This window comes from Oryza brachyantha, chromosome 3, assembly GCF_000231095.2.
Source record: "Oryza brachyantha chromosome 3, ObraRS2, whole genome shotgun sequence".
NCBI classification, from domain to species: domain Eukaryota; kingdom Viridiplantae; phylum Streptophyta; class Magnoliopsida; order Poales; family Poaceae; genus Oryza; species Oryza brachyantha.
The window spans coordinates 22995155-23020326 of record NC_023165.2 but is presented as its reverse complement, the minus strand read 5'-3'; the positions used below and the strand labels follow the sequence as shown (position 1 = coordinate 23020326).

Genomic DNA, 25172 nt, shown 5'->3' with positions numbered 1-25172 from the left:
CGGAATGTATACCACGGGGTAGACATGATTATTTACGAGTCATGACAACTCCCTAAGGACTCTAACTATCACTAGCCTTACGAACAAAATATATTCAGTGTAAAATAATGTTGCAATTACGAAGAAAAATTCTTACCACCTCTTAGTTCTTAGGGGTGTTTAGATGGCAAAATTATGCCTAGATTCATAATATTAAGTAAGAAGGGACAATTTATTAAGATTTGTTACATTTATGACTAGGTTGACGGGAGGGTATTTCTCTAGGTAGAATGTCATAAAACGGATTTGGATAAATTCATCTCGTGAATTTAACTACCCGTTTGCTTTCCTAGAAAAGTGTCAAGCGAGAATTGGTAGAGATGATGAGTTCTATATATTGAATTGAAATGATACAGTACTGTCTAGACAGAAAGGAAGATCCGCTTTCCAAGCGGAATGTATAACTCGGGGTAGACATGATTACTTATGAGTCATAACAACTCCCTAAGAGCAAATCTAATAGTATAGCCAACTACTAGCTCCAATTCATCTATAGTCAATCTAATAGCCAATTCATACAATAGTTACCTTCAAAACATCAATATATGGTCTCATATGTCATATACACATTTTGTCTTGGAGCCCGTGTGCAGCTGGCTACAAATTAGTAGTCCACACCTCTTCTCTCTCCCCTCTTATCTCTTTAAGATATGTTTATAGCTAGCTTATAGCCTGCTATTGTACCGCTCTAACTGTCCCTAGCCTTACGAACAAAATGTATTCAGTGTAAAATAATATTGCAATTACGAAAGAATATTCTTACCACCTCTTAGTGTACCTTGAACTTAGGATAGGTAGGGAAATCATTTTCTTTGTCATTTCCTTTGTTGTTCATAGCCGTAGAGACTGCTTGTGTAGTTTAAGATTACGAGAAGTAGTTGTAAGAAGTTAGTATTTTAGAATCTAGAAAAGCTAGGTTTTTCGGTTTCTGACTTCTAGTTTATTTTTTATATTCTACGACTCTAAATTTTTCGAAGCCAAGTGATGTTTAGGAGAGTTTCTAACTTCTGAAGATCATGTGAGAAGTTGTAGCTGCTAAAAGCTCCAACATGCTCTTACATTATCACGATCAGATTGTTCTAAGCCTCTCACAAGTCACACATACTTTACTATTCTCTCTATTCAAAAGTATTTGTCGTTTAGATCGAGATTAGACAAACTTATAAAATTCCAATAACAATTTTATGTTATAATAAATTTATAAAATCTAATAAGTTTATGATACTACGATCATACTTTTTAAAGAGAATATATGTGTAGCATTTCTCTTGTATTTAAACTAAGTATTTAGAAAATTATTGGTGATCGAAATTTTAGAAATTCAACCAAATATTATTCTAAACGATAAATATTTTTAATCACAGAGATTACATATCTTGTCTTTAGCTTATAAATGTCATTCGATCCGAATCCGTAATGACTAATGAGTATGTTTCCACCGGATGGGGAGCATAACATGCATTGTGCTGCGGTGGGATCCAGTCTGTCAAACCCTTCTCCTAGAGTAAGACAGCGATGGTTGATCGAGTGATTGATAATACTACCGTCTACCGTCGTCCAAGAAACCTTAAATTTTTATGGGTTAAACGGCCATTCGTCTTATTTAAAAAATTATAGTAAAAAACAAGAAGACTAGTCACGTGTAAAGTTATATTTATATTAATACTAATAAAAATATTAGTTATAAAATAATTTTAAATAAAATAAATAGTCAAAAATTATATAAAAACTAAAAAATAAATTTATCTTAAAATGTAGGAAGTAATTGACACGAATTCTTTCGTCTAAGGCTGCATTTAGTTCCCAAATATTTTTGTGACATAAGTTACATTGATGCGTACAGTCATACATGTGAAACATGTCAAGTATTAAATGTAGTTTAATTATAAATAAATTTTAAATTTCGCCTGAAAACCACGAGACGAATTCTTTAAGTCTACATAATCCGTCATTAGCACATATTGATACTATAGCACTTATGACTAATCATGTACTAATCAGGTTTAAAAGATACGTCTCACAATTTCTCCTATAATTATATAATTAATTTTAATGTTCATATATGTTTAATGTTTTATTTAAATGTTCAAAAACTCAATATGATGTTTGCAGGAAAAAATTTTGACAAATAAATCGGAACTAACACGGAGCCGAGGTCTCTCCCCGAACCGTCATATATTTTTATCCACGGAATCCACGGAAAAGGTGGCGCCACCGCCACCAAACGGCTCACCGACAGGCGTGAACTGGCCATCATTTCCCGGCCCCCACCATATGCCCCGGCACGTCACGCGATTGTCGCTCGCGCGGTCGCAGCCCCATCACCGGCACCGCTCGCGTCGGGACCGACGCGGGCAGCTGCCCCGCCCCGCCCGAATACGTCGGGACTCGGGCGCCCGCTGCCAAACCCCCCCACACATAATTTTCTCCACGTCTCCGATGGGTGGAGACGAGATGCCATCGCGCGGTCCCCATCGCCGGACAATCATTGAGGACGCGCACATGACATGATGACGTGCAGCGACCGCCGCTATATACACGCGCCACCACTGTGCGTGCGTGGGGTGGCCGCTCGCTACTCGCCTAGTGTTGTGGCCGGCGCGAACCACTGTGTAGTGTAGTTGCCACCACCTCCGGCCGGGCCCCCCGGGCGCTGTGCTCCGGCCACGCGCGGGCGCGATGGCTGCTCCTGCTCGGCGAGCGAGCTGCGTGCTGGTGCTGGTGCTCGCGCTGGCGCTGGCGGCGGCGCGGGATGCCGGCGCCGCGGTGCCCAAGCCCAACTGGCTGGGCGGGCTGAGCCGCGCCGCGTTCCCCAGGGGGTTCGTGTTCGGGACGGCGACGTCGGCGTACCAGGTCGAGGGCATGGCGGCGTCCGGCGGCCGCGGGCCGTCCATCTGGGACGACTTCGCCCACACCCCGGGTAACTACGATTCGTCGCTTGCTCACTTGCTCTGCTCTACTTTTGACGCCGCTTGATTTCACTCTGCATCTGGTTGTTTATGGGAAGAAAAAAAATACTCTGCTTCTTCCAAACCTCTATGGTAGTCTCATTACAGTACACTAGTTAGTGGTAAACTCAAATGTAAATTTCAGAACTGTACTGCTAGTCTACTTATACTAGAATCTAGCATCTGAATGAAGTACTACTCAACATCCACCAGATGACAGAATAGTGGCATGTGGCTAATGATTATGACATTTCTGAACGACAATGTACCCCAAGTGGAATGTTGGACAGCGACCAATTTGATGTTGATTGGCTTACATGTTGAATGTTGACCAATGTATGTGCATCTTTATCCTTGTATACAGCGGTAGCTGAATAGATCTTGAGCCGTCAAACATGTGAATTATGATCAGCTTCTCAAGCTCATCCATACTAACATTGTTTTTATTTTGCATTACAATGAACAGGAAATGTTGCAGGAAATCAGAATGGAGATGTTGCGACAGATCAATATCATCGCTATAAGGTGGAGTACAACTATACATCACAAGTGAATGCGACCCCTCTAGTCCACTGATGATCTGACACTTTTCAGCTGTTACTGTTTACTGCCAGTAATTTATTACTACGTGACACTGCCCTTTTTGCATTAGTATGCCTGGCGGCACTAGGTATAACTGGAGTCTTGTACCTAATAATAACTATACATCCATTCCTCTAGTTATAGATATTTGACATCTAAGAGCAGATTCAATAGCAAGCTATAAACTAGCTATAAACATATTTTAAAAAGTTAAGAGAGAAGAGAGGTGGGCTATTAATTTGTAGCCAACTGCACACGAGCTCTAAAACAAAATGTGCGTATGATATGTAGGACCATGTATTGATGTTTTATAGGTAACTATGGTATGAATTGGCTTATGGTATGAATTGGCTATTAGATTGGCTATAGATGAATTGGAGCTACTAGTTGGCTATACTATTGAACTTGCTCTAAGGCAAGATTTGATCGAACATTTTAAACTTTGGCCCTCAATAGCTTTTTAAATATATACTTAGTTTATAAAACAATAAAAAAGGTACGCGTGTGTCATCTACCAAAATATCATAAACATGTTTAAATATAAGATTGATTGTTCAAATTTCTAAATTTTGCCCAAATCATATCCTAAACTTTAAATACTTATGACCTAAAGGAGTACTACAACAAACTAATTATGTGACTTTCGAAAAAAAAAACTGGTTCTGTTGGGAGTCCTCTAGCTGAATTGGTGGTTATCCTACTCTTACTCTTTCCCTTTTGGGGGGTTGGGGTGAGGGTGGGGATGTACCTTCCTTTTGTAAATAGAAAAGGTACGCCCCCCAGAATGAAACTTCTGTACTTCAAGATAACATTACAGATCACAAAACTGCTATACTGGAACCTCTCTATGCATTGTTAACTGTAAATGCTCTACAATATGCGTGTCCAGGCTCTTATACATGTATTGTTTTCATTCTGGAACAGGAAGATGTTAATCTCATGAAAAGTTTGAATTTTGATGCCTACCGGTTTTCAATCTCATGGTCCAGGATCTTCCCAGGTACATCGAGTCTGACTCAAGCCAGTTGTAGCATGCCAGTATATATATATTTTTTTCTGAATGACAATTTGTTTCTGCCAATTATGCACCTTTGGTGTACCTAGATGGTGAGGGACGAGTTAACCAAGAAGGTGTAGCATATTACAACAATCTTATAAACTACCTACTGCTGAAAGGTATCACGTGACATCATACTTGAAACTTCCATGGAAAACTTGAGTGCTGTATCTCTAAATATTTCCTTTCAAACCAAGCAGGTATCACTCCTTATGTCAATCTTTACCACTATGATCTCCCGCTTGCGCTTGAGAAGAAGTACGGAGGCTGGTTGAGCACAAAAATGGCGTAAGTCAAATTAGTAATTTACCTTTTTATCTGTTAATCTATTAAAACCCTTCATTTCTTGGCTATTGACTTATTTTAGAATTGATTTTAAACATAAGTATGAATGCTTGGGACAAAATTATCAGTTTCTTAACACAAAAATACATGACTAAAATTGGCTCCACATCGAGATATATGACAATTATGGACGTGGAAGTTCTATTATTCTCCCAAAATAGAACTGCACTGCACCCTGGTTAGTGGTACATGTTGTCTAGCTAAATGTTGCATCCTATATCTCTTGCATCACTAGTTGTATAAGTAGCACTGTGGAAATCTGGATTATCTTCATACTACTTGTTCTGTAGGGATCTATTTACGGAGTATGCGGACTTCTGTTTCAAGACCTTTGGCGATCGTGTAAAGCACTGGTTTACATTTAATGAGCCAAGAATAGTAGCACTTCTTGGTTATGACCAAGGAACAAATCCTCCTAAAAGGTGCACAAAATGCGCTGCTGGTGGGAACTCAGCAACAGAACCATACATTGTTGCTCATAATTTTCTGTTATCACATGCTGCAGCAGTTGCAAGATACCGGACTAAGTATCAGGTATTGTCTCTACTTGTAGAACAGGCCATAGAACAGTTGTGAAAGTATAAGACCAAGTGTTCTTCAACGGATATTTCCTCCTGACCAGTTTATTCAGATACAAATAACTACTCCCTACCACCTTTAAGTCTAAATTTCCGTAATATAATTTCAAAAATGTAGGCAGCTCAGCGAGGCAAAGTTGGAATAGTTCTGGACTTCAATTGGTATGAAGCTCTTTCCAATTCAACTGAAGATCAAGCAGCGGCCCAAAGAGCCAGGGACTTCCACATTGGTTGGTAAGACCATATGAATATCCTCTCACAAAGTCAATGAGCTTCAGTAAAACAGAATTATCATTGTCAAGACTGCTAACGGTTGCAATGGGTGTAGGTATCTTGATCCATTGATTAATGGACATTACCCACAGATAATGCAAGACCTTGTGAAAGATAGGCTGCCCAAATTCACTCCTGAACAAGCTAGGTTGGTCAAGGGCTCGGCGGACTATATTGGTATCAATCAGTACACAGCTAGCTACATGAAAGGCCAGCAATTAATACAGCAGACACCGACTAGTTACTCAGCCGATTGGCAGGTTTCATATGTTTGTGAGTTCCTTGCATTGCCTTGCAGCTTGTAAATCTGTATCAATGCTACACATATTCTCATAGATATTTTATCCCCTAAATTCTGCAGTTGCGAAAAATGGCAAACCAATTGGACCACAGGTATGCAGTAACTAGTTCTGTTCTGTATCTTCAGATTCTTCTACCCCTGCATTCTACCGATGCATCGCTTTGACAAATTCAGAACCAACATGATACCTCATAAAACCCTTATTGATCTGTGGATTTTTTACAGGCAAATTCTAATTGGCTTTACATTGTGCCGTGGGGAATGTACGGTTGTGTGAACTACATCAAGCAGAAGTACGGGAATCCGACAGTCGTCATAACTGAAAACGGTACATCTTAACTTCCTCCATATCCTTTGATTCAACTTTTCCTCCACATCGCACAATCTGCGTTATATAAGCAGAGTAGATGAACACACGCTGCCTCTTCATCATTTCGTCAGGAATGGATCAGCCTGCAAATCTCAGCCGCGACCAGTACTTGCGCGACACCACGAGGGTTCATTTCTACAGGAGCTACCTCTCCCAGCTGAAGAAGGCCATCGACGAGGGTGCCAACGTGGCTGGCTACTTCGCCTGGTCTCTCCTGGACAACTTCGAGTGGCTGTCAGGGTACAACTCCAAGTTTGGCATCGTCTACGTCGACTTCAAAACCCTCGAGCGCCATCCCAAGGCGTCAGCCTACTGGTTCAGGGACATGCTGAAGCAGTGAGAACGAGAGAGATGCAGACTGAAGTTGCCATCAGCTCATCATGTTCAGTACGTTGTGCTCTGCTGTCATCAGAGCTGGCTATGAAATATGGGTCGGAAAATAAAAGACTGCAAATTGATTTGATAGTACAATCCGTATTTATAAGGTCAGAATTGTGGTTGTCTTATGAACTTGTAGAAGTGACCTAGCAGGATATGTGATCGATCTTGAGTAATCATCGTTTGATCAGATTTGGCGTGATAATTTATTGGATTGTGACCTTGACTGCATATTCATGGTTGATCAGGTTTCATATGAACACGTGATGTGAACGAAACAGTAGTTCGTTTTTTTGAAAACCAGGTTAACTAGGCAATATTATATTAGCAGGAACCTAAAATTAGACGGCGCGTGTCCTAAACTACAACGAAAAAAGCTCATTCCGCGGCAAACCCATTCTGGCCTCCAGCCAAAACCACATCGCAGCATGCACGAACGGAGCACGCGCCATTCTGCATGCCAGCCTCGACCACACACGTACGCGCCGCTCGGCGACCGCGAAGCCAAGCACACCACCGCGCCGCTGCCCATCGCAGCAGCGCCATGGCCACGGCGCCCGTCAAGATCGTCGCCCTCGCCGCCGCGATGGCTGCGGCGGTGGCGCTCAGCTTCTTCTTCCGGTTCAGGTGCACCCACCTGCCGACGCCGTTCATGGCCAACGCCGGGCGGCAGCTGATTGTGGTGTCGAACCAGCAGGAGGTCGGCGAGGAGATGGACCTCGCCGACGGCAACGTGCAGCTGCTCTGCCACGGGTACGGCGAGCACGACCACAGCCACTCGGTGTGGTCGGCGCGGGCCAACATCCCCGGCGGCACGGCGGCGCGCCTGACGCTCCCCGCCGTGCACGGCGACGAGGTGTTCGAGGTGCTGTGCTCCTACCGCGGCGCCAACCGCTGCTGGGCGCACGGCGTGCGCGTCTTCGGCAACCCGGGGCACGACAACCTCTTCTGCTCGGAGCACGCCGGCGGCTGCGAGGTGCGGTTCCGCAAGGACGGCGGCGTCGAGAAGCAGTACGGCTCGACCTCCACGCCGCCGATCTTCATGGGGTTCGTGCCGGACTTCGACAACGCCAGGGACGGCGGCTGCGCGTCGGCGAGCTGCGTCGGCAGGACGGTCAACAGGGTGATCGGCCAGGAGAGCTGCTGCGACGACTCCTGTGGGGGATGGGAGAAGGCATCGCCCAAGAAATGATCATGAATTCTTCATGATCCACGCAAGCCTGTAGATCAGTCGGTAAACTGCCTGACTTTTGTATCATGTAGATGTAACGTTACCATACATGAATGAATAGGGAAAGGACGCACGAATTGAGTCTCAATCCAATGCAACTCTTGGTAGCACATGACAACGGCAATTCAGTGCTAGTTTTTTTTTTTCCTTTAGGAAGAACAACCAAAGATGCAGCTTCTTTTGAAGTACTCAAAATATAAATAGTCTGTCAAAATTCAGAACTTGTGGCAGTCGAATTCTTCAGTTCATCAGCATAGATAATGAGATTGCTAATCAGAGTCTTCATAGACACCCTCCTCATCATCAGAAAGCTCATCGAAAGAACGAATGTCCAGCTGATAGCGCAAAATGCCACCAATGCCGCCAAAGCCTCTGCAGAACTGTGAGCCCTCCTGGGATTTGTTGGTAACAAACTCAAGTGTGCATCCGAACTTTTTGTACTCGTTAGCAAACCACTCCAGAAGGGATGTTTTGTCCTGAACTTCTAACTCAGCATTGGTTGATGGATCGCGGAAATTGCTCTGATCAGCTTCTTGCTCTTTGTTTAGATGTTTTATTACAGTTTCTCCGGTAGCGCTGTTCTTAAGGACATATCTGTTGACATCAAGGTTTTCCCACACTATTAATGTCTCAACAGCACCCATTTCAAGAGTCTTAAGGGTATCATCAACACCAAAAACATACTTTCCGGTATCTTGACTAATCTCTTCAAAGTACTTCCCAATCAATTTTTTCTCCTGTATGAATTTCACATTTGCTAGAATTTCAGCTGATAACTCAATGGCTTGGTTGAAACCATTCTCACCACCATATGAAACATCAACAACATTAAGTATCTTGGCTTGAAGACGCTGATCAAACATGTCAGATTGACTTAGTTCTGTTTTAAAATCAGCAGAACCAGCCAAAATTAGTCCAGAAACATTAGGCTGACTGGTAGCTGGATTGATGAAGAACTGAGTAGCAAGTTCAGCCGTCTTTCGGACATAGTTATGACGCTTCTCCATCCGAAGCCGAGCAAAACGAAGAGCAGACTGCCCTCCTCTTCCATGCTTCTTTGGGAGATCTACAGTGAATTTGTGAAGGATCTCACGAGTATTGCCGCTCAGTGTACCAAAAAGAGTTCCATTACCATCCATAACAATGAAGCCAAACTTGTCATCGGATTCCAAGAGCTCATTCAAAGCTTCAGTGTGGAATTTGTTGTCACAGAGATATAACGATGCATTGATGGGCTTGAATGGCTCAAAATCAATAGTGACTTTCTTTTCCTTGCCATCTTCAGTAACAATTGTTCCTGTGTAGAGAACAAGTCCATTTGGCGGAACCTTGTTGTACAGCTTGAGCCTCTGCTGAGCTGATGTGATGGCAGCCAAAACAGATTGTCGATTGACTCTACTCTTGATATTTGAAGCAGTACCATATTCATCACCCAGCATCTTGGTCACACGGGATACTTGATCACGTGGGGGCATAATGAGAGAGATCATGCTTGTGCCATTGCCTCTAGCAGACTCCAGTGCCTTGATCAACTTCTTAATCTTCCAAATCTCAATATTCTTGTCAGTTTCCTGACCATCAGACATCTTGTCAAAATCAGGGTGTTCGATTCACCTGCAGAATAGCAAATTTAAATATTAGTAACAAGCATGAGAGAGAGAAATCAGAGCTGTCAAATGTAAGGAAATAACAAAAAAAAAACGGTGCTAACAAAATTAGAGTAGAATATATGTAGTAAACTGATTATAGCTGCTCCCTTACAAAATAATAGTAATGTTTTATCCAATGTCATCCAAGACAAAGCTATGAACTTATGAGAATTGCCGCACAATAATTCTCACTTAACACTACAGGCATTAATTCCAATCTGCCATTTAAATCAACTTTGTATGCAATTTGATTGTAATTTGTATTTAAGTGGACATAAGCCACAACAGCAGGCCAGTGACATTCATAGATGGCTACACGAGTGACCAGACACTCAAGAAGATTACACATGAAACAAGTGCTGTTTGTTTGCAAGTGAAACGTTCACGACAAGGAGAATAGAGCAACCATAAATCCACAAGAATAGTAGCTAAAAACTTGTTCTTAGAAATAAGACAAAAGGTACACATCACTTAAATAAAATATAAAATAACTAGGTTTAACACCAACTCTCCATGCTGACATTTAGTTACTAGGTTTGACACCAAGAAAATAAACAACCATATCAAAATTTAGTCCGCGGGCCTAGAATGTTTACTTCTAGATGAAATAGAGGAGGCAAATCATTGGTGGTACATACACTAGATTTATATCAACATGTAATATAGAAACAGAATTCTCTCCATATTCAGATGGCTAATTTGGGACATAAGTTATAGGACAAGCATTTCTAGCTCGATTACATAGTATGTTATACAAAAAAATCAAGAGTTTTGGGTAGACAAAGCTGGAACAAGTTTGACTGGCTGAGGGTCATGAACATATGTTTTCTTGTTTCAAGGCCTACATCCCAAAAAGGCTTAGAGGCAGTCAAACAAGAAACAACAATTTGGTCAGTTCACATTCCCTTGACCCAAGTTCCTAGTAATTCGGGTTGCTTGGTTATTTCATATTCTGTATCAGGTGAGTCTTTCTAGTTCTAGTTTGCAAGCAACATGGATTGGATTTTGGCCTGTAAATGTGGTGCTTAGTGCTTCTGGATGCAAGTACTCACAAAAGCATTTCAAAAATTAAATCTAGCACATCAAGCTAGTATCAAAGAACTGGAACTTAAGCCAACTGATGTAGCTTGAAATGGACTCCATCCAAAATGCTGACAATGCTAATCAGAAACCTAAGACAATTTCAAATCAAAATTGAGCAAAGAACATGAATCAGAAAATCCTCAGGTAACTAAACGAATCAGATCTCTAGGCCCGAGTAACAACAGCGCAACCAATCAGAAAATACCGAGCAATCGAATCAGCAAAACGGATTGGAGTCCGAGTACCCATCCCCAAAACAAACGATCTGGATTAGGTTTCCAACACCAAAGCCGGAGACCAGAAGAAAACTCTCAGTACAGTCCAAGCAAGATTAGCGCCCCGCCATCAACGGAACATAAGATTCTCCCCACATTACCATGAACAGCCACAACAAGCTTAATAAGAGCTCTCGCTAGAAAACACGGAAACAAAAAGTTCAAAGAAACAGCAAGATCCAGCCAGATGCGCGTAGCCTCTGGCTCAATACCGTGGAGATCGATAGCGGATTCGCACAGATCGAATCGAACCGAGCTGCCTGAAATCCTGATAGCGGAGAGGGAGAGGATGCGAGGGTTTTACCTAAAAAGGAGGGGCTGTGCAAGTGGAGACGGCGGGCTCGGCAAGCAGGCGGCTCGAGTCGTCTGAGCTCTTGACGTTCCCCTCGCTTGTCTGTAGTTCTGTGCTGTTTTGGGCTGGAAAGAGGGCCAGATTCTCTGCTACTAGCACAAGTGGAATAATGACATGACAAAAGGCAGTGGAGTGGATATTTTAGAATTTAATTTTAAAATCATTTTATGATTATTTTGATTATAATTTATTTTATAATATTTACTTTTATAACATGTATATAAAAATTTTAGCGATATTTATTTTATTATTAATATGTCATATGAATAAGAATAAGTATAAGCCAAACCATAGGGCCGTTAGCTTCTTGGCCTCTACTTTGTTAGCTTATCACTTATCAGCCACAGTTAAAATTTTAATTTTGATTTTAAAATTGATTTTTCTATGAACTCATGGTATGCTAGTTTAGCCTTACCATGAACTCGTAGTAGCCTAGGCTTTTGAACTGTAGGAATTTCGCGCCATTTAGTTTTTTCAAGAAAGCATTTCTTCGTTTCAAAAAAAAATCGGAGATAGCGTGGCGACCGAAAGACACTACTCCTAGATAGAGCATATCTCGGTCGTTCGGTCGAGTTGGTGGTATTCACATCACACGCTGGAATCCATTCTAGTTTTGGAAGCGGTCGCTACGAATTTGGTTCACCAATGACCTGTTGAGCATGACGGTGCCTGTGAACTTGGGGCTCGCCTTCGCCACACTCGCAGCCACAAGTCCAGAAAACACTTGTCCGTGCAAAAGCGCATTGCCTGCACTGCAATCGCCTGGTCGTAACAAGATCGCACATCGCAATCGTTCCTTTTCACCGACAATTTACAGGACAGCACTGTGATTCGGGTCAATATGTTAGCGAAAACCGAAAACCAGTGCGCTTCATTGATCATACGCATGCAATGCAATGGATGTTAACTCATCAGAAGGCGTCATTTGGAATTCGGCTCAATGCTTCAATCAGATCAGATCCACACACAGGGCTTGCTACTGACCCAGAAACGGAAAGAAAGCTGCAATACAAATTAGCATCTATAAAATGCTTTACATCGTGTATGGTCTGCTAACATTTTCCATATGCTGGGTTAATAAACAATGTATATCTAGCACATCAAACATTTGACCCTATCCCTGCACCTCTCTACTTTACCTCCAGCTGTGTCACCAATAGCCAGAGTAAAACATTCGGTACCAACTAGCAAAATATACCATGAAAGGACATCCAGGCAAAATGTCACAGTCAAGGTGAATGCAAGATTGTTCACCAGAGCTTCTAAAACGGTATAGTTTATCATCCTAACACCTCTTTCAGACTCCCCAGGAGGAAAGCTGGTCAATCCGGGACAAAGTTTGCTCCCTCAACTAACTCAAAACATCAGAAAATCATGGTCATCTGCTATTGAAGCTGCTAGTTTGTGTCCGGGTAACATAGGAGAGGCGTGAAGAAGGAATCAAAGGGGCTTCTTCATCAACCCCACCTTCGGATGCCAGACTTCCAACAGTGGTTTCATCATTAGCATCCGTGAAATTGTCAGGCTTGTATATGTTTGAAATCTTCTTATCCTGCAAAATGTTGAACATTTCAACAGGTATGTCACTTGACATTTCAAGTGGACAAAGCAACAGGCCGCCCATATGATACCAATTGGAATTGCAAGTGCTACCAATAATAGTGGAAGCTAAGGTACAAAAAGGTAACCATTTTCAGACAAAAATAACTTGGTGTTGTGTGTAAAAGCATAAACAGCAGTTCTTTTTATGCAACGAACAACAGGAGCGCAGAGAGGAGCAAACAGCAAGAAAGGGAAAATTGGAACAATGTTGTACTTTAAAGCAGTGATGCATGGAAGATTTCTTTGGAATCTGGATGAACATGTTGAAGATGAAGACCCAAACAGAATCAGGAAAACTAAATAAATCAAGTGCAGAGAGTTGTAAGCTGACCTTCGTAGCTCTATCAGGAGCATTATCAGCTGGAAGTTGGTTCGCTCTGACGTCTTTCATCTTCAAATAATTGTACATGACAACACCAGATAGAGCTACACATTAAATCAATACTAGGTTAAACACAAACAGCATATTTGAAATAGAAGTATAAGCAAATTTCACAAACCCCAGGTGTATGTCCTTAGTAAAACAAAAACATGTGTTACACATATTTTGCAATGTTGTCACATAAGTCCATGTTTATGCTATGTAATGTAACACAAAACTACAGGTTATAGGTTATAGATGTAAATTTTTAATTCTAGAGAAAATTGAATGCATAATTACCAACAGCATATCCAATTATGTTGAGGCTTGTAATGATAGATTCGGGAAAGATAATGGTTGAGAGGGCAATGAGTATCCAGTCCTTCAGAACTCCTGCAACTCGGATGGTGACTGCTCCTGTTCTTCCAATAACTAGAAAGATGGATATGTTCAATGCAAATGCAGCAACTGCATTGAAGAAAAATATCCAGTAGTTGAACTGAATTTGAGAAACATCCATTTCTGGCTTTTCAAGTAAATACCAAGGAACAAACAGGAAGATGAAACTGCAAAACAGAAGAATACATTTAAGAAATTGCAGAGTAAAATAGAACAAACATTTTATTGGCGTGCAGAATATGCAAAACTTAGTTGTATGGAGACAAGAACAATGCACAATAAACAGAGGCTACAAAGAAAAACCAGTGAGTGCAAATGTTGAGGCAGCAAATGGTTGTTCCTAAGTCCTAGCAAACTATTTTCTGTTTCTCAACAAGAAAAAAATGCCATAAACCTCTCAGATGTGCCTGTTGCCTAATTCATATGCAATCTACTAATGAATATATAAGTTTCAAATATGTTTTTTGTACATTCAAACACTTGAGGTTAAAACTACAAATCCAGAGGAAGAATGGTGTTATCTCTATTAATGTCACAGGAAAACCAATCAACATTATAAGTTTTAGTGATTTTTATTCATATGTGGAAATTACAACAGAAGCTGTATAATAAAGTAGCATTATCTCTTTTGGTTGTTCATATTATATTATGTTATTTATTTACACACACACACACACATATATATATACATGTTTCTTGTAAAATACTATGTAAGAGCAAACTCAAAAATCCTCTTGTTTTTGTATAAGCGTTCTGCAAGACATGGCACAAGTTGTTATTTCAATCAACTGTAGTTGGCTGAAGCCATATCAAGCAAACAAACTTTTCAGATATAGTTGAAATACCTGCAGGGGGCTATATAATACAGGCTTGTAATAGGGTTTAGAGTTAACCCTTTCTTTTGAAGGAGGACCTGTGTTAGAACCAGCCTGAGGGCTTCCGCAAAAATGCCTGTTACTTGGTATAATGTTCCTATGATATTAAAATGAATCTCGCCATATGATGAAACTACAACACCAACACTGACCAAGACCATGTTCAAGAAAAGATCCCATCTTAATTTGTCAGTACCACATAGAACAGCCATTATAAATGTTGCCACAGGCACTGCATTGCAAAGTAACTCAAATCAGTACCATACCGAAATGATAAATTGATTTACAGGGAGGTGCATGGTAACTCACTCAAGGCCTTGAGCATCTGAATGAAGGCAACTGAAATATACAAGTATGCAGTGTTTCCAAACCTGTAAAAACAATCAAATCAATTAAAGTGCTGACATGCTGTTATGCAAAGGAAACTCATGCTTTGCACACCAGATTCAAGATGGCTTTACAGAAGTAGAAAATTTCCAAACATTATCATATACAGTAAATGCTGTATGGGGGTTAAGAAAGGAAACTAGTACATTATAATTCACATATTGAGATAATATACTACTGTCAGGTATTAAGAACAATAGAGTTTGTATACTGCAATGTATTTGCAAAAGTAACCAAAATAAGTCTAAATACATTAACACGTAGAGCATTCATTTGTCAAATCAAATCACAGTTACGCATAGCACAAGCCATGCTATTCAGCTACTGGTATACAGGGAAAATAGTGCATATACAACAGCTAGGTTTGAAAACAATCTGAATAGCAAAACTTTATCAATTCAAAGCAATCAATCAGGCCATCATTAAATATCGAAACTGCAAGTATCACAACATTTTTTTTGCAATAACCATAGTCAGCTTTCACATTTACCAATTTAAGCATCCATATATTTCATAAATGCGTGCATGCTTTTCCATACAAGAGATACTAAAGAAGTAATCGCGAGAGAGAAAAAAAGAGATATGAATGACTGGTTCCGTCTTGAGTATGCCGAGCTTACCAAAGACTTGACGCAAAGAAAGCACTAATTGGAATCACACATGTGGCGTATCTGCATTAAGGCAAGGCAATGACTAAGAACCAAATCCCGTCACAGTGAAGGAACAAAGGTAAGTGCTCTTACATTTGGAATGTCATCTTGACTGGTGCAACCACCTGCATCACCAACATAACAAGCTGACTACATTAGCTCTTACAGGAAAAACAAAGGGCAGCCCAGACAACCTAACAAACCAAAGCTAACAAATACCAAACCTACCTTGCCTATCTTGCATAAGAACAATTTCTACTTGACAATTACAGTAACACTTTGTATGGAATTTGCTTGAAAGTTGAAACAAGCAAGTAATGCAGTGTGCATCGAACATGGAAGACAAGACATAGGAAAATTGGAACAAATAAGCATACCTTAAACACACGGACAAGGAAGAACGTTACGACTCCAGAAAATGCCATGTGAATCATTGTAAGGGTAATAGGAAACGGAAATTTGAAGTACTTTGGAGAAAGTACCCACTGCAAAAATAAGAAAAGTGAGAGCATTAAGTTCATACTCAACGTGGCCTATCATAATTAAACGTCTAAATTATACAAAGGCAAGCATATATCAGTTCAAAAAAAGGACTCATTTCAAAATTAAAAAATTGATAAGCTCCCGGATCTGCATTATCAGCATCCATCACCGACATTCCTCAAATTGTTACGCCTTAAACCCACATTATACTATAGATGATAGTGCGCTACCAAAAACCCTGGTTCACCTAACAACCCCCCAAACTCCTACTGAAAGCGAGCACTGTAATAGGCCGTTCACCGAACTAACAGATAGGAGTAGCAATTAAACTGGCACACATTCATATTTCAGTCCTCCAAACCACACTAAAAGTGTAAAGGACACAGTGAACAAAATGGGACTCAGATCATCGCATTTCTCGACTGCTTCTCTAACCCAGAGCAAACGCAGAAGCAAGCAACCACAGATAGACCCTCGTAACCGGCATTCGGGGGAGGCGAGCCCTACTTTGTTGAACAGGATGACTCCCGACGAGAGGCAGACGTAGATTAGCAGGTAGAGGTAGGTCAGCACGAGCTGCCTGCTGATCATCCTCACCCGCCTCGAACCCGGTTCCACGCCCGCGTCCTCCGGGATCACTCGAGGGTCCAGGCGGCTTCGGCGGCCGGCTTTACGGCCGCGACGGAGGGCCGGTGCGCCGGCGAGACGATGCGGCGGCGGGGGAGTGGAGGGGGCGGCGCGCGAACCATAGATCTGGGGCGAGTGCGGGCGGCGCCTTTCGGTTTGGAGATTGGGGGGAGGAAGGAAGGAAGGGATCGAGGGAGGAGAGGACTGAAATGAGATGGTAGTCGAAATGGGAGGGTCTTTTCTGCAAAAAGATAGGATTAATTAGTGTGGTGCTGTTCCGGGCCCACAAGTCTGTGACTGATCCACGGGTATCTATTTTATTGTTTTCTGCTTGACTGCCCGGTGGTTAGGATTACGGCGGATAATTGTCGTGGTTGCAGGCCTAAAAGCTTTGCATGCTTGCTTGGATTTCCCCCTCCCCTCTCCTTTTGCATCGAGCCAGGGGAACATAGAGATAGCACACTATCTCTCTGAGGTATCTAAAAGATAACTTTTTAATAGTCTAGCTCTTAGCAAGTAGCTCATAATACAAATGATCCTACATATCATCCTCACTTGACATTAAAGCATGTTCAAGAGACTATCTCTTAATTAAGAAATAATTTTTATCTCTTTTCTATTAAAAAATTGTATAGTACATGATAGCTTAATAGATACCCATTGAAGGAGGTCTTATGGTGTGTTCGGCATAATTAATTATAAATTATAAAATATATTAATATGATTTTTAAAGTAATCTTTTTATATATAATTCTCGCAAAAAACAGATTATTTAGCAGTTTGAGAAGCGACGCACGAAAAAAGAGGAGAATCTGGTTGAGCAGTCTTACTGCCGAACACGACCTTAAAAGTATTTCTAAACAACACCCTCGAATAGAGTTCAAGTCTAAGATCGAAACATACGATCTAATTAGATCTTTAAGTCTTGAACATAGCCATGAAATAGGATGACACTAGAAGTTGTTTGGTTCATTGGTTGGCTATATGGGTGAAACCGGATCAGGTACGGTCGGATAGCATCATTCCCGTATCTTAACCCATATTTTCTTTTCGGGATCGGGTCGAATACGGATATTGTCAAATACGAATACGAAGACGAATAATATCGGGCACAAATACGGAATGGATACGTGCTAAGACAGATACGAATGATCTCGGTTACGAATACTTATTCGAATATCAAATCAAAACAACAACTATATATATCACATATATAATAGCTATTCAATTATTCCATAAATCTTAAATTACTATATTATGGAAGTAACAGCTAGCATTAGCAAAGCTTGTAAGGAAATATAATTGATTCATTAAATTATATCATTAGTATGTTAGTATATATGAATAAGAAGTATAAATAAAGTTAATGTACATGTATATGGAACACTTAGAATAATGTTTTCTTGTTACTGGGTTTTAATTGTATGTGAATGCAACATGGGCTTTTGATGGGCTATAACTATCCGGGTCATATCCGGATATTTAACCGGGTAGTACCCGTTTTTTTTGCCTGGTAACCCGTATCCGTCGGATACTATGTTCCCGAACCCGTATTTGTATCCGAGAAAAAATACCCGAACCTGACCCGAAATCCGTATTATCTTTCGGATACCCGATTTGGTGACCTGAATGTCCCGAATTAATTCAGGCGGGCGGGCGGGCGGACGGGTAATATCCGTCCCGTTTTCGCCCCTAGTTGGCTACCACAATTTATCTAAGCTTGTCATAACTTAAATTAGCCAAATTTAATCAAGTCAGGTGTGTTTTTGGTTTGTGCCGCAACTATGACAAGATTTCATTATCAATATATAGAGCACACATGTAAATATGCAATAAAATATGACAAATTTATCACATGTTAGTCTATGTTTAATACTTCAAATTAGTATTTAAACATTCGATGTGACATGGGACAAAAAGTTTAGCCTCATTTAAACAACTCCTTAATATTGTTAGAGATTGGATACGGCCAAAGTTGCAGTCTGTGAGACTGACATTGTGACTGGAGTACTGGAGTAGCTACTCTATTAAACCAATCGACGATCGCCCGGCCAGGTCGCCTCATATTTTCAGGTCCATGCTGCACTACGTGCTATTGGCGTCATCTTTTCGATGTTCCTTATATTTATATATTTATAAGTCAAAATCTAATTTTTTTTAATCTTAAATTTAAATTTAAAGTTAATTTTAAGATTTTTATTATAATTTATTTTTTAGCTTTTATTTTTATATCACTAAAATATACATATAAAGGTTTATTTATAAATTATTTTGTATTTATAAATATGCTGTTTGAGCCAAACCATGAGCCACAGCCCCACGGCCTGGATTTGGTCAATTATTGCATTTTCCTATGATTGAAGATATTTCGGCACAACTGTTAGCTAGCTAATCTGTATGACTAAGTATTGGTCGTTGTCAAACATTAATCTTGCGGTCAAAACGTCTACTCTATACAACGTGCCCAATGGGCATCGAATGAGGGAGGGTATGTTTGAATTGGTAAACCACTAAACACGAGAATATACTGCCATAACACCCTCCTTTCCTCACTTGGAACACAGAAATTTCATGATAATCTCACAGTAAGTTTGTCAGAAAAAATTTTAATTATCATAGAAATTAGGAAAGTTTTGTCGAATTTTAATTTAAAGGTCAAAAAGTTACCAGGGGAATAAAAATATCATATTTTAAAGAAGGCTAAAGAAACAAGGCAAAGAGACCAAAAAGATTATATTGGAGTTGTGAGGTCATCGGTCATATTGATATTGTCCGCTACAGCCGCGTTCGTTTTTTTGTTTAGGGTAAGTTATCCAGCGTAAAAAACATATCAATAGATTAGTACATGATTAACTAATTATTAAATATAAAATTATCAAATAGAATAATATGATATTTTAAAGAAACTTTCATATAGAAAATTTTCAGAAAATACACTGTTTAGCAGTTTGAAAAGCGTGTACATGGAAAAAAAGAGGGGAATCTGGGTTATTACAGTGTTACTGTCGAACGCGGACTACGTCATGGGCTTAGCTTACTGACAGTCCCGTTATTTCACTTTTACTTATGGTTATAACTCAAAAGGTAAATGTTCAATCTTAAATTTAAATTTTATTTTAGAGTTTTTTATTACAGTTTATTTTTTTATTGACTTTTAGATTGCTAAGAACACATATTTAAAAGTTGTATTCACAAATTATTTTTCATTACAAATTTATTGTTTGACCTTTTTCCTCCAAATAGCCAAGCAAAATCGAATGATTGGAGCTCCGAAAACTATCAAATTTTATGTTGGGAACCCCTTAGTAATAATACATAGAAGTATGGTGAGATTAGACAAACATTCGTAAGAAAACAACTATACATGCTGGTCATGAGGTATAACTTAAGTCCCGTTGATTTGAAGAAAACATAAATTTTATAGGATTTATACGTGACTATTTAAAACAAATGTCTGGGTCCTATTGAATCAAACGACATTCTCGTGGAATGCTGCATTCCATGTATTTGGAGGAAATTTATATAGTTTCATTTGAGTCTTTATCTTTACTTAAATTCCTGTATTTTTTCTGCAGTCCAATTAAGCAATCATTCCTTTATTTTTCTATGTCTTTTTGAAATCTTTGTTGGAATTTGTTAGTGATTTTCCATAAGATTTAATTAAAAAATAAATAACATATATCATGGAGATGATATGGATCAAATAAAACAAATCATTGCGGTCATTGCAACTACCATTGTCAGTATTGATGATGATGTTGTTGCCAGTAGCCATGGTGAAGAGCATGTAGAGAGTAGTAGCTCACATATAAGACCCTGTTTAGTTCTTAAATTTTTTTTTCAAAAACATCACGTCAAATCTTTGGACACCTAAATAAATCATTAAATATACATGAGTGTTAAAACTAATTATACAGTTATGGGGAAATCGTTTGACGAATCTTTTGAGCCTAATTAGGACATGATTAGACATAAGTGCTACGGTAACCAATATATGCTAATGACGGATTAATTAGACTCAAAAGATTCGTCTCGTGGTTTCCAGGCCAAATCTGAAATTTGTTTTGTAATTAGACTACGTTTAATTCAAATGTGTGTCTAAAAACTTGATGTGATGTTTTTGCAAAAAAAATTTGCAAACTAAACCAAGCCTAAATCAACGTGAGCAGTCACACAGTGCGATCCTTAAAATCCTGATTCGCCTGCTTGTCTCGGTGCAAGATCAAGGTGGCAGGGTGTTCTGAAATCTGAAGGCCTGCTCTCCTAGTGCATGTGCATGCAAACACGGGGATGTGAAAACCAAGCAACAACTAAAATGTACTATAAATGTATTTCTTTGTTGTCTCGTGTATGGGAGTTCAAATACATTCTCATTTTATAGGAGAAATGAAATATGAAGAGAAATAGGCTCATAGGATAGGAAGAGGAACAGAGTAAAGTAATTCATCATTAACCTACCATTAAAGCTGCATTCGGCAACCCTATATTATCCTCGTATATTCTCTTTTTACATGCGCATGCTTTTCGTACCGTTAAATAATATATTTTAAAAACATATAAAAGTTGCTTTAAAAATCATATTAATTCATTGAACACATGTAACTCCTAGCATAATGAGTCTTGCAATTTATTTGATTTATTTGGTTTAAATAGATCAATTACCCAATTAATTATAACGATATTTTGTTTTACACTTTTATTTGTGTTGAAATCATTTGTTTTTATTTCTTTATTTTCTCAATTGTGCGTAGGGACGGCAACTTTGCTCACTTATCTGCGTATCAGTGGTCACCGCACCTGATGGGCACGGGGGTGGGTTCAATTTTTTCCCATGGACATGTCCGCCCGAGACCCGAAAACCTTGTGAGCAACGAACATGTTTTATATTTTCCATGTGGATAACTTATTCTCAACCTGACTCTGTATTATTTGATTTTTGCTTGCATCTCATACCCCTTCTTAACCCACCTTTTGTCTTGAACTTTGATAAAATTATGATAGCTTAGCAATATTTTTATGTTACTCTTTAAGACATTAGGGATTATTTTATAACCTATGGATTATATTATTTTTTTAATTATAAATCTATTAGGACATTATTTATATGAGATCTATTGAGTACCCGTTGGTTATACCCATCCCGACTGATTATGGGATGATATGGATTTGGCAAATTTTGCTACAGGGCATTGAAAAAACTTGTAATTAGCCGGTGGACACCGTAAGATCACGAATTTGCTACAGGACATCACAAAATGCGGCAATTAGCTAATAGACACTCCGACCATTCTTTTATTAATTTTGGAGTCAAAAATTTTAAAAATAACGTGATTGCCCTCGGTGGCCGGGTTGCCGCCGCCCTCGCCGCCGCTAGGTCGCCGTCGCCGCCGCCTGCTCAGTCGCCCTATAGGCTAGGGTTCGGATGTGGTGCGACGCCGAGACCGACTAGGTTTGGTTCCCAATCGGCATAACGGGTTGGCCACCGAGGGTAATCTTGTCATTTTTAAAATTTTTGACTCCAAAATTAATAAAATAATGGTCGAAGTGTCTACAAGTTAATTACCATATTTTTATAGTGCCCTACAGCAAATTCATGATCTTACGGTGTTCACCGACTAATTACGCGTTTTTTCGATGTCCCGTAGCAAATTTTGCCTATAGATTTCTACTCTATCGGGCATAGGTCGAATGGGCAAAATCGGGCGATGGGTCAGACATGGAATTCCTAACCCGATCTATTACAATCCCTAATTCTGTATTTTAGAGAAGCTCTCAGCATAAACAAAAGAACATGGTCACCGTGGATTACACTCCACACACAGTGCACACAAAAATTCGAGCTACCCTGACTTTGAATCAGAGCGGCACTACAGCAGAGTCGCAAAACCAAAAAGAAGTCGCTCTCGGAATGCAACAAAAGTAAGCAGCAGTGACGTCGCAAGCACTGACCCTGAGAATATTTTACCGTCCGACTCAGCCACGGCGGCACGGCCTAGCCGTTCCATTCAAGCTAACGACCGGGTGGCACCACGGTCCAATCACGCCCCTCCTGCTCTCGTCGTGTTCAAGTCGCCAGCGCGAGTTCGTTCGCAAGCTACAAGGACAAGGACTTGACCTGGAAGTCGCAATACCATAAGTGCCACTCAATAATCTTTCTTTTCTCTTGGTCAGTTTAGATTACGGATTAGTAGACCGGAGGTTGTTTAGAGGGAACTAAACTTTTTAGACTTATGTCACAAATGTTTAGACATTAATTTAAAGTATTAAACATAGACTAATAAAAAACTAATTTCGTAAATGAGGGGTAATCCGCGAGACAAATTTTTTAAGCCTAATTAATCTATGATTAGAGCATGTTTACTGTAACATCACATAGACTAATCATGTATTAATTAAGCTCAATAGATTCGTCTCGTGAATTAGTCTAAGATTATAGATGAGTTTTATTAATAGCTTACGTTTACTATTATAAATAATGAGCTTCCAAACGTTCGACCGAAATTCTTGCGCTGCTGCATATTAACGAGACGAGCTCACAAAATATCCAGCCCCACACATCAAAGGAGTAGTTGCACCACTTGCACCGGTGGCCGGAGACAGCCAGCCGCGCATCGAGCGAGGAGGACGGTGGCCGGTTGATCTCCATGGGGGCGTTTCATCACCACCACCGCCACCAGATTAAGGCGCCGAAGCCGACTTGGATCATTCTCAAGGTTACTCCGCCGCCGAGGGACGGGGCCAAGAAGCTGGCTGTGGCGCCGGCGCCCGCGTACTCGCCGCTCCTGCTGTCGCCGCCCGTGTGGCAGAGGGCGCAGGACGCGAAGAATAGCAACGCGGACGGCGGCGACCCCCTCCCGGCGTCGCCGAGGATCGGCTGCATGGGGCAGGTCAAGGGGAGGCCGAGGAGATGCTCGGGCGCGCGGGGCGGCGGCCGGCTGGCCGCGCTAGGTGATTCGGCCCACGGCGGCGGCAAGAGGCTGGTGGAGCAGCTCACACTGGGGCTGTTTAGGCGGTGGAGGGGGAGGGGGAGGACGTCGTCGCGGGCGTGCTCCAAGGTCAGGGACGCGCGGAGCTGCTCGTCGGCGATGTGCACGTTGGACCCGCCGCTGCCGGTGGTGAAGCGGCCGGCGGTGAACGAGAACGACAACTCGCCGACCCTTTGGGAGAGGCGGCGCGGCGGCGGCGCGAAGCCCCTGCGGACTCTCCGGTTAACGTAGATCGCTGGCTCGACGCAGAGTTGCGCTTCGCAGGGGCTGACCGCCGGTGAGTCGGTGACAGAGCAGGCCGACGACAAACAAACGACTTGGGCCGAAGACTACTCCATAATAACATGTATGTTTACTCAATTTTCGTAATTTGTATAGTTGCATGTTGATTACAGTCACTTTTGAACTCTACTTTCTATTGTTCTCTACGATTTGTAAAGTATTGGGAAAAGCTAGAGGACGGAGGTCCCATTCGTTCTCCCCGATAAATAATCTAGATTTTCCTCGTTTTTCGTGTGTATGTATATCGAACTGTTAAATTGTATATTTCTTGCGAAAATTCTCTAGAGTAAAGTTGCTTTAAAATTCAAATTAATCTATTTTCTAATTTTATCATACGCCGAACACAGCCGGAGTACCATTCCACCATCAGGAAGGTATACCCTCGTGTGCGGCACGCTGATACCAGTGCACGTATAGGATATTTTTGGGTGCAGATCCCCTGGAGTTGGTGCTAACTCCACCAGGTGGATTTGCTCAAATCTCAGCCATCCTTCTAATCCTGTGTCTGAGATTAACCTCTCCCTAATATAATTCCCTTAACCAGTGTTGTTTTACATATAAAACACTTCATTTCATCATTGAAATAAGCAACACATTTTTTTGCATCGTCATTCAAATCGACATGGTTTACCTTTATATTTGAAAAAAATGTGTTAAACATTATTGTTTGCATTTTATCTAACAAGATATATTTGTTTGGTGACGAAGAAAATGCCTATGGTTTCTTGATTGTATGCACCTGTTGTTAGATAAAATGCAAACAATAATGTTTAACACATTTTTTTCAAATATAAAGGTAAACCATGTCGATTTGAATGACGATGCAAAAAAATGTGTTGCTTATTTCAATGATGAAATGAAGTGTTTTATATGTAAAACAACACTGGTTAAGGGAATTATATTAGGGAGAGGTTAATCTCAGACACAGGATTAGAAGGATGGCTGAGATTTGAGCAAATCCACCTGGTGGAGTTAGCACCAACTCCAGGGGATCTGTACCCGATATTTTTCTATAAAACAGTGAGCAATTTTATCATCCTTGAGTAGGTACCAGCAGAT

At 40.6% G+C, this 25172-nt stretch overlaps 4 protein-coding genes across 5 annotated transcripts; 2 read left to right on the top strand and 2 right to left on the bottom strand.

The window, feature by feature from the left end:
- The first annotated feature begins 2607 nt into the window (after positions 1 to 2607).
- Positions 2608 to 7076, top strand: LOC102708703 (beta-glucosidase 7). The gene is made up of 11 exons (XM_006651667.2): positions 2608 to 2959; positions 3454 to 3512; positions 4494 to 4569; positions 4674 to 4745; positions 4827 to 4914; positions 5262 to 5505; positions 5668 to 5783; positions 5878 to 6095; positions 6184 to 6215; positions 6349 to 6451; positions 6565 to 7076. Exons 1-11 carry the CDS (start codon positions 2719 to 2721, stop codon positions 6831 to 6833), a joined length of 1518 nt encoding a protein of 505 aa, XP_006651730.3. The 5' UTR covers positions 2608 to 2718; the 3' UTR covers positions 6834 to 7076.
- A 1082-nt stretch (positions 7077 to 8158) lies between these two features.
- On the bottom strand, positions 8159 to 11504 carry LOC102703293 (eukaryotic peptide chain release factor subunit 1-3). Of its 2 annotated transcripts, none has more exons than XM_006650394.3 (2): positions 11414 to 11504; positions 8159 to 9716 (listed from the first exon to the last, which is right to left on the bottom strand). In XM_006650394.3, exon 2 carries the CDS (start codon positions 9686 to 9688, stop codon positions 8372 to 8374), a length of 1317 nt encoding a protein of 438 aa, XP_006650457.1. In that variant the 5' UTR covers positions 9689 to 9716; positions 11414 to 11504; the 3' UTR covers positions 8159 to 8371. The 2 variants fall into 2 exon arrangements, with proteins under 2 accessions (XP_006650457.1, XP_006650458.1); XM_006650395.2 differs by lacking the exon at positions 11414 to 11504 and adding an exon at positions 11322 to 11405.
- Positions 11505 to 12384: 880 nt separating this feature from the next.
- On the bottom strand, positions 12385 to 23491 carry LOC102703020 (probable sugar phosphate/phosphate translocator At1g48230). The gene is made up of 10 exons (XM_006650393.3): positions 23402 to 23491; positions 16726 to 17049; positions 16113 to 16220; positions 15829 to 15860; positions 15706 to 15756; positions 15008 to 15069; positions 14669 to 14930; positions 13725 to 13990; positions 13395 to 13489; positions 12385 to 13013 (listed from the first exon to the last, which is right to left on the bottom strand). The coding sequence occupies exons 1-10, from the start codon at positions 23489 to 23491 to the stop codon at positions 12840 to 12842; spliced, it is 1464 nt and encodes a 487-aa protein (XP_006650456.2). The 3' UTR covers positions 12385 to 12839.
- On the top strand, positions 23365 to 24389 carry LOC107303798. The gene has a single exon (XM_015834547.2). The coding sequence runs from the start codon at positions 23490 to 23492 to the stop codon at positions 24060 to 24062; it is 573 nt and encodes a 190-aa protein (XP_015690033.2). The 5' UTR covers positions 23365 to 23489; the 3' UTR covers positions 24063 to 24389.
- Positions 24390 to 25172: the final 783 nt, after the last annotated feature.